Raw genomic sequence first — 15,396 nt, 5'->3', positions numbered from 1 at the left:
GATTATTAGAAGCTGCCTTGGCCAAAATGTAGTACTTGCACAACATACTTACACTCATATGACCTCATGTTAATAAACCATCTCACGTTATGCATGCATGTGTATCTATGTATCTCTATGCATAAGAGTACTTATTTATCTCTATGCATGAGAGTATGCATGCATGCATGTAACACTGCCAGTCACAGAGGAAGGAGGAGGGTTTACTTGATGCGGATATACACTGAATAAAGTCAAGACATCATTTCACCAACAGTCAGGATGGAGGACACATCTCTACTCTGGCTGCTCTGTAAGTAAACTGTGTTTCTGAAAAATATCAGCTGAAAGAAATAGAGATCGACCAATACTGGTTTATCAAGGCCGATACTGATTATTAGTAGTTAATGTAACCGATATTTGGAACTGATCAGAGGTAACACACCTCTGGAGACACTAGGGGTTAATGCCTTGCTCACACATTGGTTGATGTATCACAGTGGGAATCAAACCCACGTCTCCCACATCAAAGGAATGTCATACCCACTGCACCATCACCACCCTCCCAAATATATGTATAGTCTGGTTTTTACAGTTCACAATTATGATAATGTCATTGTTAAAGATTGTGTAAATGATTTAAAGCCTGTTTTTAGCGTGTTCTTTTCATTTATTATTTAAACTTTGAACCATACTCCAACTAACCAAAGTGTCTTATCTCTTCAGTTCTGACCTCACTGCTGAGCTGCCCAACAAACCAAGGTCAGTAACTGTTTTCTTGTTTAGAGTACTTTTAGAATGAGTAGAGGACTATTGTGAGTGTTTAAGTTCAATAGCATTTATTGGCCAAGCGTTCATGCTTACCAAGGTAACGTAACCCCATTAGTTCAGGTCCTATCTCCTGACCAATCAGCTATCCTAACCTTAACCACTCCAGGTCAAATGCCTAACCCCAACCAATCGAGCTGCTCCGTAGGGCGGGTCTTGGCGTGGCCATAGTGGGGGACGTCGGACTAGTGGGCTGTAGGACCAAAGGGAATTTTTCAGGTTATTGAGAGGACGGAACAATGGAGCGTCGGAGAAATGGGCAGTCCCCAAGTAGAAAACAAGAAAGATAAAGATGAAAAACATCACACACAATGAGGTTAAGATATTGGAGCGTCCTGGGAGCAAACATGAAGGAAGGTTTCCCAGCTTATATCAATTATTGCAAGAGTAAAGAAATGAGCTGATTCCTTAAGTTTCCCAGATAATTCATGTGAAGTATCAGAGGCCCAGTCACAGTTTGTCACAGTAACTTTGATATGATATATATTTTATTAACGTGTTATGCCACTAAGTGGCCCATCTCACACGAATTACATGACACCCATATAAAAGTCATTTCATTCACAGCTTCTGGTCCAATGTCCACACACAACATACTCTACTCTGCACAAAATAAAGAATGAAGAAAACATATTACAGCAGACACAACACAATAGTGTAACCCCATATATTGTCAACTAGACATTTCATACCAAAACAACAAACAATAAAAATAAATAGCTAAATATATGTCACTACCAGACAGAGAATCATGGATACAAAGCAGTCTTCTTTTTAGCCCATGCTTGTTCTAAAAAGTATAAAAAATGTTTTATGTTCAAACAACCAAACTAACAGATGTATATCCTGCCTCAGCTCTTTTACTTTAACTTTGTTAAATTATTGCCATCTTACATCATGATAATATGGACAATACAAAGCAAAATGATCTCCATTTTTGATGTCATTGAGATCACATAATAACAGTCTGTCTTCCTCACTGGTGCCCGACCAACGTCCTGTTTCAATATGGAGAGGGAGTATTCTAGACCTGAACTGAGCACACACACATCTATTCACCTTGGACAGATTATATTTTACATATTTCTCAATATTCAACTAATTCTTGATCATCCAGAAATTCTTTTGGTTTGTTCTAAATCTCAGCAGCCCATTTCTCTTTAAACTGGTGAAAAACAGCAGTAATAATCAACAACTAGTTTTTCAACCACAACACATTCTTCTCCCTCCTCCCTCCAGCCTCTCTGACTGTGAGTCCCAGCAGCTCTCAGATGTTTGTAGGACAGTCTGTCTCTCTGAGCTGTGAGGAGGACGACAGCTCTGCTGGATGGACTCTGAGGAGGAACACAACCAGAAAAACTAGAGCTGAGTGTAAAGACTGGGGAGGAATATCTGCTGGTTCTTCCTGTAAAATCAGCTACATGGACCCATCAGACAGTGGAGTTTACTGGTGTGAGTCCAGAGAGGGAGCAACCAGTAACAGCATCAACATCACTGTCACTGGTAAGATCAGACTGTGGAGTCAGTATTGATGAAGCTGTGTGTGAATGGATGACATGCTGTAGTTTGTCTCTGTGTTGAGGTGGACCAGTGATCCTGCAGAGTCCTGTCCTCCCTGTGATGGAGGGAGAAGACCTCACTCTGCTCTGTAGAACAAAGACGTCCTCCAACCTCCCAGCTGGTTTCTATAAAGATGACTCCTTCATCAGGACTGAGCCTGCAGGTCACATGACCATCCACCATGTTTCCAGGTCTGATGAAGGCCTCTACAAGTGCAACATCAGCAGTGATGGAGAGTCTCCACCCAGCTGGGTCTCTGTCACAGGTGAGGAGGTTACCTTTGATTTCAGGAGTTCATTCATCCAGATATTCACCTGACAGCTGATTCTCTCTACAGAGAAACCAAAGACCACAGACCCACCAACCTCTGCAGCTCCGCCCCCGGCCTCAGACCACCTCCCCCTTGTGATCAGACTGGTCTGCCACCTGGTGGTGTTTTGTCCGTACTTCATCTCCACTTTCATCATGGTGTGTTTATATCGACACAGAGAAACAGGTAACACTCTGAATCATTAACTGACCTCACAATCAATCAATTAATCAATCAATCAATCAATCAATCTCACACCACCACTCTGGTGTCAATTATCTACATTTTCTTTCTAACCTGCTCTGACTGTAGGAAATGACCTGCCCGTCTCCGTGGTGATGACCCCACCCACCCAGGCTGAGATGGGATTGGATGAAGACTATGATGATGTCACCACGGAGCATCACTTCTGAACTGATCTGAGAAGAAGCTCAAATGTTTCAATTCTAGTTTGACCTGTAGATGGAGGATGTTAACCTCAGACCAGTTCAGTCAGTTCAAGATTTGCGATGAAACAAGTTTTTAAACCTGTTAGTTTCCACCAATCAGATGAGACGGTGTATCCTCTGCATTGAGGTGACTCTGGGGCGCTCGTTGAGCGTCTGTCTAAAATTCTGCCAACAGCTGACAGTTTGAAACATAGAAATAAAATGGATCATTTCATTTATATAGTTTGCAGCTGATTTCCAAAACCAGCCTCTGAAAACGTAACCAGCTGAGTCCCAGCAACACCATCAGCTTGTTTTAGTCGAGCTGAAACGGGCCAATTCAGAAGTAAAGGTTTCTTGTTGTTGCCATCTTTGCTCTGAACTGGACTTTAGTAACAGATAGTTGTTCAGGTTCTGCTGTAAGTCGTGTTGTTGTTTTTAATCTCTTCAGATCAAATAAAATAAAATGATGAGCATCTTATCTCTCTGTGCTTTGTTCCAATGTGATCATAACTTCACTTCTCTCATATCAAACAGCCTGTTTCCTTGTAGCTGACATGTGACATAGTCGTATATAAAGAGGAAGGAGGAGGCTTTTACTGGCTGTCCAACTGCTGTTGATCCTCACCAAGAGAAGAACCTCATCAACTCCGACATCATAATTCAACATGGCTGCTCCGAGCATCAACAGTAGTGAGAGCTGTGTGAATATACTGTTTATTAGCACTTCTGTTTTATATCTTGGTTGGTTGGTGCCTTGTTGAGTGACATTTTGCAGGTGAAGGCCCAGGAGGCCCCTGACATTTTGGGCCCCTGGGCCTTTCCCCGGTAGGCCTGTTCAGTAATCCATGCCCACTGTTTAAGTGTTTAAACATTAACATTCACAACTAATACTAGACTTTCCTCTGAAACAACCTTTAATATCTGCATTCATACAAAGAGTTAGTCACAGCTACAGTATAAGTTTAACTGAGGACTAGAAAGTAGTGAAGCCAGGAGCTCAGGTGTCCTTTCATCAACTTGTAACCTTTGAACTAACACAGAGACACTGCCAATATAAAACGTGTCCTTTTCACAAGACGCCACCAGATGGAGCCCTGGTGTAATGGGAGGAACCTGATGTTTACAGGAGACACTCCAACAGTGGAACAAGAAAATAATGTTCACTGAATACAATATAAATGTAACCGAGGGTTTCTTATACTGTCTAGACTCAGGTTTGACTGTAAAATAGAGACTTCCAATGCTGGAACCCAGACGGCACTGAACGTCTGACTTTATTCAACCACAACACAGACCAAACCAAACACACACCACACTTTATCCACTTCTGTTTTCCCCTTCACAATGAAAGCTCTGTTTACTGTAACTTCCTCTTAACCTTCAACTGAGAGGTTACACAATAAAATACCTTACATAAATAAAACTATTAGCATATAAAAGTAGTTTAGGATTCCCTCAATATATACTGAGAGTTTTAGGCACATTATTGTGTAGGTAAGTGATCACCTTCCATCATGTTTCTGTTCATTATTATATTACATTACATAAGTTAATTTATTTTATTTAACTATCACACTCATTATCTTTGTGTGATGTCTTCCTATAAAGACGTGAGACAGATTAGCACGTAGCAGAAGACGGCTTTACTTTTCACCGTGTTTGACATCCAACCGGTATCCCAGCATTCTTAGTGATCAGGCACTACATCAGAACTAATGCTGCGTTCGATTATTTATCCGAGTCGGAATTCCGACTAGAAAGACAGACGTTGCCTAGCAACACGCACCAACACGCCCCCTTTCCTCAGATTTCCGAGCTCGGAGCTCAGACAACCCGTGAGGTCACCGAGCAAAAATTCTGATACAGAATCCAAGATGGCTGCACCCTGTGTGACTTGAAGTATGAATTGTTTTCATTGTTTTTGGACGGCTTTGGTTGTTTAAATGTTGATTTCAATCACTCGTATTACTGCAGTACCTTACTGCGTCCGTATCACTGCCTGTGGGTGTAGGAATCGTCTTGTTGTGAGTGCAATATTGAATGAAGACTTGTTTCAAACGGGTGTTGCTAAACGTGGCTAGCGTTGCTAACAGAAGATAAACTAAAACATGAAATAAAGTGAACATTTTAAAAGTTCAAATGGCTGCGTTTTGATAAGATGGGGTAATAGTCACAATCATAATCAAAAAATGTAATGTAAGTGCTAGAAGCTTGTAGGATTGGCCTGGTACTCAGCCAGTGCTACCGCTACAACAGCTTTCTGGGTGGCGATCATGTCTTTCTCCAACTCGGACGCGCAAAACATACAAGAACGCTTGAAGTGTGGAAGTGACGTCATGTCTGAGGTCACTTCTGAGGTCGGTTCGTTGAGAATAATAGAACGCTGCATAAGTTGCAAAAGTACTAAACTCAAATGTTTAATACATCACGTCACCTTCCCTTTTAGACTGAAGGTAGTATTCTGATGACATAACACCTAAGACCTGAAACAAGGAGTACCTTATTCTTAATATGACCAGCCTGTAACGGATAGCCTACAACAACAACAACAACAAACAAGTAGAAGACATTAGTATAGAACTTCTTATTTATTCCCAGGAGGAATTAATGGAATCAATGTATCAACAATTTTTTTTTGAGCAGAGTTTTACAATGAGCATCTTATTGAAAATGATAAGACTACGTATATAACGTGTCTGCTTTCAATGTGTACATTTGTACAGGAATTTGCAGTTGTTGCCCAGGGGTGCAAACATTTTGTTTTAATACAAAAATATGTGCAAGAGGGAAAATAGTAAGGATGGGTGACCTGGCTGTGTCACGTTGTCTGATGGCTTGTATGTTTTGAAAAATTAAAAGCTGTCTGAGTGTAACTGTGAATATGTCTGGTGTGGAAGAACATCATCCTGTATATCTGCTCATTAAAGATCATCAGACTGTAATCATGAGCTGAAAAACAGAACCTGATGGTTTCTGTGACTTTAAACTTAAGAAAATTGACTGAATGTTCACCGACTACAGAATCTAACCTCAGACCCTCTGCTCTGTAGCTGTTTGTGATTGGTGTGAAGTTTCCGACCGCTGGCTGATGTTGCAGCTGTTTATAGTCTGAGGTGTGTTTGTTCTCTGTTATCTGCTGAAGAGAAGTGTGGATCGGTTAGCCTCAACCAGAACAAATGTTCCATCTGTCAGAGATGTGAAACCCACAGAACCACACGAGGAGACACCAGAGTTTATTGATCCTGCACAGAAACAAGCTCAGAAATACAATATATCAATATCAGTAAATAGTTATTATCATTAGACTCTGTTCAGTAGATATTTGTTGGTTGTTGTGCAACGTAATGAACACTTACAGAGCAACAAATCTATGACTTAAATAAGAAGCATTGAAGGAAACACATCTAAAGAATGTAAACATGCTTTTTGTAGCTGCATTAATCTCATTTAGCCTTAACATCAATCAACATTTATTCATAGTGCTTCACAGCAACCAACAGGTATCCAAAGTGCTTGAAGGACCAAGAATAAAACAACATACCGTACAATAAAAAGAGGAAAACATAGAATACAGTAACATCTGAAACTGTTGCATAAAAACAGGAGAAATAAAGAGATAATGCTGCAACGCTGCTGTGAATTAAAAGTAGGGTTGGGTATTGTTTGGGTTTTTTATGATACTGGTGCTAAAACAATACTTTTAAAACGGTGCCTGAACTGAAATATATATAATATATTTATAATGTATATAATATCAAATATGAAAAAAAGGAGCACAAAACAACAGTTGGCAACACCAAAGATCGGCTTGTTTATTGCTAAGGCCATATGGTCAAAATTAAATGATTGATTAATAATGTAATAACAATAACTTATTACAATGACTTATTTCATCAGTAAATTGCTGGTAAATGACAAAAACAAGCATCAGATGGGAAAAGGATATTTTACAATAACTTTGAATGCACCATGAGGCTGGTGAGTTTCAAGTAAACGCACCGTCTGTGTGTTTTTTTTCTGACAACGACAGCTGCAGTCAGACTGTTACGTCCCGGTGTTGGAATCCTCTACAGGGAAATACAGTCACACTTTACACCGCTTAACGTAAGCTGTCAGCATTTTAACCATTGGGTTTAATCCAGCTACTAGCTAACGTAACGTAGCGTCCCGTGCAGCAATGCTTCTGAAAATTTTTTAAAAAAAAAAGTCAGGCACCGAAATAAAGCACTGAAATGTTTGTTCTTATTCGGTCTCGTTACTACTGTTTACGTCTGAACCGGTGCCCTTATGGCACTGCGTTTCGGTACCCAACCCTAATTAAAAGCCATTCTAAATAAAGAAGTTTTAAGTTTGGATTTCAAAAGAGCGACGTCTGTAATGGTGTGAATGTCAGGTGGTAACTTGTTCCAAAGTCTCGAGGCAGCAACTGCAAAAGAGTGACCCCCCCCACAGTCTGTACCTGGACCTTGGGACTTCTAAAGCCAGCTGGTTGGATGACTGGACTGCTATACAGGTACAGATGTAGATGTGAGGGTCTCTGGGGACCAGTGATTGGCCGGCTGGACTCCACTGGTTGGACTGGTGTGATGGTGTTCAGGTCTTCCTCAGTGAGGAGTAGAGGACCTCTGGGTCTGCTGGAGGCTCTGAACACAAACAGTTCAAATAATATGAGAAACTGTTGGAGACAAACTCCATCAGCAGACAAACAGCATTTCTCAACAGTGACTTGTTAAGGTCCCTTCATACGTCTAGATAAGGGCGGTAGCCACAGACCATCGCAGGTCAAATGTCATAGTCCAGTCCATGAACAAGTTCATTATATTCTCAATTCTTTTGGGAAATCCTCTTATTCTCTTTCTTCCTGAGAGTGAGAGGGGATGATTATCAGCCTTATTTTCTGTATATTCTGTACGGAGCTGGAAGTGGTTAGCTTAGCTTAGCATAAAGACGGGAAACTGGCTCAGATCAACGTTGAGAAATAAAGAGCAGCTGTAAGATTATTGTTAATGTAGAATTATTATTAGAGTTATTATGGCCTTTATGTCTGCAGGTTTTTAGACCTGCTGTGAACAGCTGACCTTTTCTAGAAGCTGGTTGAAGGAATGAAAGATGGACGCTGTGTTCACACGCTCCAACAAGTCCTCCACCACTGGAACACTTTGTTAAAATATCCTGTTTTTTTAACGGCGTGTTCATTTTCATTCCTTTGTCAACAACTTATTCAGAATATTGATTTTTTTCTGTTAAAGTGAATACTCTGTGAATGTAAACATAGTCACTGTTGCTTTGGGTGACATGTTCCTTCATCAGCATGAACATATACACTTGTGTAATGTTTCTAGAGATGGAGACATAGAAGAGCAGCCGTACCTCTCTTCCTGTTTGATTTCTTCACTATTTGTCCGTAACAGACGTCTGTTGTTCTCACTCCGGAGTAGCTTGCAGCAGGATCACTCTCTGGAAAAGAAATATCATTATTAATATCAGGACTGTACAGTATATGCAAAAAGCATACTGATTATTTAAACTCCTACTACTACAGTAATACTTTACTAGAGCTCATATTGTACTTTTTGGCTTTTTCCCTTTCCTTTATTGTGTTATATATCTTTTTGTGCATGTTATAGGTTTACAAAGTGAGAAAGCCCAAAGTCCCCCCCAAAGGGACTTACCATCTCCAACAGAAAACACTGTTCACAAACTGCTCCAAACAGCTCTATTGTAGTCCAGCCTTTACTTCAGAGACAAACGTGGTCACTTTGGAACACACGTTATAATGCTCACCTAGCTGCTAGCATGGCACGCCCTCATACTCTTCTTCTGACTGGCTAGTAGTCCTTACATGGGTACTGTCAGGGCACGCCCTCATACTCTGCTTCTGACTGGCTAGTAGTCCTTACCTAGGTACTGAGCATGTGCGACTCCCAACAAAGATGGAACAGAAGTGAGATGTCTCACTCTGTAGCTAAAACAGAGAGCTCAACACACAGGGTGAAAAGAGGAGCTGCAGCAATGTGTACAACAAAAATATGGTGCTTTTTGAAAATTAAACCACATAAACCTATTCTGGTACAACCTCTAAATACAATTATGAACCTGAACATGAGCATAATATGAGCTCTTTAAGTATAAAAGTCCACTGTTTAAGAGGAAGAACAAGTTTTCAGTTTGTTTTTCTTCTTAACACTTGTTAAATGAAGTAATTTTAGCAGTAGGTTGTGTGTTGGCTGTTAGTGGAATATTCATATATTAACAATGTTAACAGCTTAGTCGGAACAATGTCTTTTTCAGAATAAGGGCAAAATAAACTGAATATTGTGAATGTAAAGATGGACCCTGTTGCACTGGATGACATGTTTCTTCATCACCATGAACACACACTGTAGTTCATTCACAAATACTCACTAGAACACCAGATGAGGATTCATCCGCTAATGAAAATAGTCCCTAATAAAGTCACTATTTCCTTATGTTTGTTTGATAGAAAGTGAGCAGCTGAACTGTTCTGTGTTCTCCTCTAACAGATGTTTCTAGAGATGGAGACATAGAAGAGCAGCCGTACCTCTCTTCCTGTTTGACTTCTTGTCTTTGTTCACTATTTGTCCGTAACAGACGTCTTCTGTTCTCACTCCGGAGTAGATTACAGCAGGATCACTCTCTGGAAAAGAAATGACGTTGATTATTGAACTTTTACTACAATCAATAATACTATTTTCCATAGTATTAGAAAAGGACTTAATAGTTGATACATTTTAGCAGCAAATTTCAGGATATAGCTTTAAGACAGAAGTGTCAACGTCTATTAGTTAAGGGGAAGTAAAACTTAAAATGTCACAGTTTTATTTTCGTCTTAACACTTGTTGCTGATGGCAGGGCTTAGATGGAAACCCAGTTCATGTGAAATGGACTTAACGCTCACAGAGCTGTTCTTTTTTGGAGACATGTTGACCACAGGAGGAACAACTCACCATGTTATTAACACATGAAATAATGTATAAATGTGCCTATTTCCCAGAAAGAGACTGAACAACATTTAGTTGAGCGTCTTTGTTATGGCACCATCAATATATTTGCCTAACACAAACTTGACAGATTGAGTGAGAGATTTGTGCCTCTTGCACCCCGTTTCTAACTGGCTTTAAGATCAGACCTGAGTGATCAGATCACAAGAGGACAGATCTAAGTACAGCTGGAAACACTCGGGGCCCTATCTTGCACCCGGCGCAGCGCAGCACAAAGCCCGACGCAGGTGTCTTTGGTAGTTTAACACCGACCCAGTTTCCCGTCCAGCGCCCATCTGTGGCCCATGGGCGTGCTGGTCTTACAGGGAGGTGTGTTCAGGTGCATTCTGGGCATGCTGGTCTTACAGGGAGGTGTGTTCAGGTGCATTCTGGGCGTGCTGGTCTTACAGGGAGGTGTGTTCAGGTGCATTCTGGGCATGCTGGTCTTACAGGGAGGTGTGTTCAGGTGCATTCTGAGCGTATTGCTATCTTGAGGCAGTGGGAAGTGATCGTGCCATTGACCAACAAAAACCTGGTCTAAAGTCAATAACTCAGCATTTCATTGTTATTTTAACAGAGCATTAGTAAAATGATCCTAGGCTTGTGTACAGCGCGCACACTATGCTTGTTACACACACAGGGACGCACAGCAGCACACACACATGGAGAAGATTACAAATAAAAATATTACGGTGCAAATCCTCCATCATAATAGCAATGCTCCAAGGTCCAAACGTGCCTGGCTTTTAAAGGGAATGGGATGGATGTTAACATCTACTGTTATTAATGTGTCTGTGTTTGTTACTGTGCTGCTGCTCTTGGGAGCTCTCTGCAGCTCTGTTCATTGGAAAAGGCTGCCACCGGTATACAGTAACATTATTTTTAGTAAAATGTCCCAGAATTCACCAATATGAAGGATATTACTCCAGATATTCCTGCTCTTATGTCATCTCCTTTAGTTATTTATTAGTCTTCTATAGCCAGAGTTACACAGCCTTGTTTTTGCTACGGAGAAAGCTGGTAAACTCAAATCAGCTGCTGTGAAATAGTTTCATTTCTTATTAATTCTTCACAATAAAAGCCCCCCTGTTATTTTCTTATTGAAATGATTTTATTATGAAATGGCAATATCAGGAAATGTCGGGTCTTCATCAGCAGTAACATAACACGACTCCTGCATGCGTTCATTTGTCGACACACAGACAGACTGAAGGCAGCTCTGTTTTCAATTCACAGCAAGTTTCTAACGTATGATTTAGTTGATGAGTAGGAGACTAACAACTGACATTAATAAACATTTTTATTTCACAAGCAAGATAACCTTCAGCTTCACACAGCCAGAATACTGAATTACCTGAAGACATTAATGTATTGATCAAAGTTATTATTAGAGAGAGAGACAGAGGGAAAGAGAGAGAGAGAGAGAAAGGGAGGGAGGGAGAGAGAGAGAGGGGAAGAGAGAGAGAGAGAAAGGGAGGGAGGGAGAGAGAGGGAAAGAGAGAGAGAGAGAAAGGGAGGGAGGGAGAGAGGGGGAAAGAGAGAGAGTGAGACAGAGTGACAGAGAGAGGGGGAGAGAGAAAGAGAGAGAGAGAGAGAGAGAAACAGCGAGAGGGAAAGAGGGAAAGAGAGAGAGAGTGTGTGTGAGAGAGAGAGAGAGAGGGAAGAGGCAAAGAGAGAGAGACAGAGAGGGGGAGAGGGAGAGAGAGAGAGAGAGAGAGAGAGAGAGAGAGAGAGAGACAGAGAGGGGGAGAGGGGGAGAGGGAAAGAGAGAGAGAGAGGGAAGAGGCAAAGAGAGAGAGACAGAGAGGGGGAGAGGGAGAGAGAGAGAGAGGGAGAGAGAGAGAGAGGGAGACAGAGAGGGGGAGAGGGAAAGAGAGGGAGAGAGGGAGAGAGGGAGGGCAGCCGGCATTGGAACTCTTAAATCTCCCGATCTGATATTTAAATTTTTTATTTAATAAATATATTTGTTTGACAGGAAAGATGTGCGTAAACAGGACTATAAATGTCTATATTCATTTATTTAAAAAAGGTCACTTTCTCTGTAGGAAGATAACAGGAAGCTGCTCACGCCCTTTTTGATGTCTATGTGTTCTTAAACAGAAATGATGTGCGTGTTTATTTACATCTAGAGCGAGGAAGTGAGATCCATCAGGAAGCATTTGGAGAAAGATTCTGCTGCCACACCTAGAGCTGTCTACTAGTGATCAGATCACAGCGTGTTTATAGTCACAGCGTGTACAAATAACAAGGTCACATGACACCCAGCCATCTTCTAACAGTATACATACTGGGAACTATATTCTCAGAAGGTGAAGCACTGCTACTTCTGCTACTTGGGCGGAGTGATTTGCTCGCAGCACCTGAGAAGCCCCGTGGTGAGGAGCAGAGAGTAACAACGGGGCTTTTCAGGTGTTGTGCTAATCACAAGACAGACAGAGTTAGGACACGCACGGAGATGAGAAGGGTATGTATGGACTTATCTAACTCTGGGGGATACGGGGAATAAGACAAAGTCCCAATAAGTCGGTGTGTTCCTTTAACAACGGCATTTTACTGTTTACATGAACATATTCCATTACTTTAGATCTATTGTAAGTGATCATAGATAGACAGAGATATGTAAATCTGCAAATTTATAGTTTATATATTTCATCTTTGTTTTGTCCTGTGTCCTGCAGTGAAGTGTGAACAGACCCACACTCAGCTGAAGGGTTGCTATGAGAAACAGGAAACTGGACGACCACAGAACTGTTAGAGCTGTTAGAACTGTTAGAGGTGTTTAACCACACGGTACCAAACACCCAGACTCTCATGACAAGCACCACACACCCTGTCAGCTACTATAATAGACCTTACACTGTGACTGTTAAAATATCCCTATTTTATAAAATGTTCTTTTCCCAAAACGTCCTCTCAGGACATTAAACCAAGAACACACACGGTTTTCTTCTGAAATCAATAAAAACATCTTTACCTCTGCTCCGTCTGATTGGCTGCTGCAGGTTACGTGATATGGTGACTTCACTGTATGTGACGTCATCATCTCCAGCTTCAGCTTCAGCAGCTGAAATGAACCAAAGTTAACATCAAGCTCAATCAATTTATTCATTAAAGAGAAATCCGTAAAGATGGAAACATGAGGAAGATTATATGAAACGATCAAAAGCTCCGGAGCATGCTAAAGGGACCTCGTGGTGAGGATGGTTTGTCAACAACAGAGAAGTAATTAAAAACGGATTTTTGACTTAAAGAAACAGTTTGTAATAAGGGTTGAAAATGTCAACTTTTTTAAACGCTTCGCTCAAATTCAACAGTAAAATATGATTTTTAAATTTTAACTGTAACGTTGTAACTTTTTTGTCACCTGAGACTAACCTTTAGGTTTCCTACAGATGCATCGTCTCACCAGCAGAACCAGGAGAACCAGGAGAACCAGGAGAACCAGGAGAACCAGAAAACCGACTGAAATGGACCACAACACAGTGATGGTAGGGGAGGTTGTAGGAGGACTTGTAGTCGTGGGTTTCTCTAAAATGAACAAAACAATATTTAATTAAAAGCAAAGAAATAAAAGTAAGTAGATAACACGTTCAGCTATTTCACTGTTTCCGTGGATAGTCCCGTTGGTTTGGGGCAGTGTGAAAGCTCATTCAAACTCTGGTGCAGACCAAATAACAGAACTCTGGTTGCTTGAATACGGAGGTCTCTGTTTTTTTCCAAGTGCTCAAGATTTTGGTCACTTCATGTGAGAACGCAATCAGACACACAGGAAGTGACCCAAAAATCAATGCATTAACTAGCCTGCAATGTCCACCTTGCACACAATTTACTGACGTATAAATGATTCAAGTGGCGATAACTTTCAGATTCATAACCTACAATGACCACACATCATCATCATCATCATCATCATCATCATCATCATCATCATCTCAAAGACGAGGTTTGGTGCACGTGACAAAGTGTAGTGTAAAAACAAACAGAACCAAATAAAAAATGATGCCCCCAAATCATCTTCTGAACTGTAGGTGTGAAAGCACCCTAAGATGAATGATGACCTTTAACCTCCTCACCTGTGACAGAGACCCAGCTGGGTGGAGACTCTCCATCACTGCTGATGTTACACTTGTAGAGGCCTTCATCAGACCTGGAAACATGGTGGATGGTCATGTGACCTGCAGGCTCAGTCCTGATGAAGGAGCCATCTTTATAGAAATCAGCTGGGAGGTTGGAGGACGTCTTTGTTTTACAGAGCAGAGTGAGGTCTTCTCCCTCCGTCACAGGGAGGACAGGACTCTGCAGGATCACTGGTCCACCTCAACACAGAGACAAACTACAGCATGTCATCCATTCACACAGCTTCATCAATACTGACTCCACAGTCTGATCTTACCAGTGACGTGATGTTGATGCTGTTACTGGTTGCTCCCTCTCTGGACTCACACCAGTAAAACTCCCTGTGATGGGGCATGTAGCTGATGTTACAGGAAGAACCAGCAGATATTCCTTCCCAGTCTTTACACTCACGTCTGGTTTTCTGGTTGTGTTCCCTCTCAGAGTCCATCCAGCAGAGCTGTCGTCCTCCTCACAGCTCAGAGAGACATTCTGTCCTACAAACATCTGAGAGCTGCTGGGACTCACAGTCAGAGAGACTGGAGGGAGGAGACAGAAAGATGCAGTTATAGATGATGATTTTCATTCTGACACATTCCTATTTCTCATTTTACTGTTTACTGCTCTGCAGTTTAATCCTCAACCACTGTCTGAAACACTAACTTTTCTGTTAGTGAGTGAATAACTGTTCAGATGTGACAAAGACGTCTACTGACCTTGGTTGGTTGTGCAGCTCAGCAGTGAGATCAGAACTGAAGAGAAATGACCCTCAGGTTAGTTTAACAGGCAACAACATCAAACAGAAAAACTCTTTCATTCATTCATTCAGTCTTTGCATACATCAGTCACTCTAAGCGACATGTTTAATTCTGGCAGCTGCAGCTCTACTTTGTCTCTTTGGAAGTAATGATACTCGGCCTGCTCACACACCGGAGGAACCAGGTTAAACTGCCTCGCCACAGAGTACGCCTCCTACAGAGAGACAGACAGGCAGACAGACAGACAGGCAGGCAGGGAGGCAGACAGACAGGCAGGCAGGCAGGCAGGAAGACAGGCAGGCAGGCAGACAGACAGGCAGGCAGGCAGGAAGACAGGCAGGCAGGCAGGAAGACAGGCGGACAGACAGGCAGGCAGGCAGACAGACAGACAGGCGGACAGGCAGGAAGACAGGCAG

At 41.6% G+C, this 15,396-nt stretch overlaps 2 protein-coding genes and 1 long non-coding RNA gene across 3 annotated transcripts in view; 1 reads left to right on the top strand and 2 right to left on the bottom strand.

Annotated features, from left to right (window-relative positions):
* Positions 1–246: 246 nt before the first annotated feature.
* On the top strand, positions 247–3,118 carry LOC116067122 (low affinity immunoglobulin gamma Fc region receptor II-c-like). The gene is made up of 6 exons (XM_031323439.2): positions 247–292; positions 706–741; positions 2,047–2,310; positions 2,390–2,632; positions 2,705–2,863; positions 2,990–3,118. The coding sequence occupies exons 1-6, from the start codon at positions 262–264 to the stop codon at positions 3,088–3,090; spliced, it is 834 nt and encodes a 277-aa protein (XP_031179299.1). The 5' UTR covers positions 247–261; the 3' UTR covers positions 3,091–3,118.
* A 5,432-nt stretch (positions 3,119–8,550) lies between these two features.
* On the bottom strand, positions 8,551–13,171 carry LOC118493588. The gene is made up of 3 exons (XR_004895533.1): positions 13,084–13,171; positions 9,671–9,766; positions 8,551–8,565 (listed from the first exon to the last, which is right to left on the bottom strand). It is a non-coding gene; the product is annotated as an uncharacterized LOC118493588 (long non-coding RNA).
* A 308-nt stretch (positions 13,172–13,479) lies between these two features.
* The window catches only part of LOC116059940 (voltage-gated potassium channel subunit beta-1-like), an 18,717-nt gene continuing 16,800 nt past the window's right edge, over positions 13,480–15,396 (bottom strand). Inside the window, exons 11-15 of the mRNA XM_035994264.1 lie at positions 15,072–15,194; positions 14,939–14,990; positions 14,555–14,761; positions 14,183–14,425; positions 13,480–13,571 (exon numbers count right to left, since the gene is read on the bottom strand). Coding sequence (XP_035850157.1) covers positions 13,480–13,571; positions 14,183–14,425; positions 14,555–14,761; positions 14,939–14,990; positions 15,072–15,194 — 717 coding nt within the window. The remainder of the gene's footprint in view (positions 13,572–14,182; positions 14,426–14,554; positions 14,762–14,938; positions 14,991–15,071; positions 15,195–15,396) is intronic.

Source organism: Sander lucioperca, chromosome 17, assembly GCF_008315115.2.
Source record: "Sander lucioperca isolate FBNREF2018 chromosome 17, SLUC_FBN_1.2, whole genome shotgun sequence".
Classification (NCBI taxonomy): Eukaryota; Metazoa; Chordata; class Actinopteri; order Perciformes; family Percidae; genus Sander; species Sander lucioperca.
This window is presented reverse-complemented; position numbering and strand designations above follow the sequence as displayed.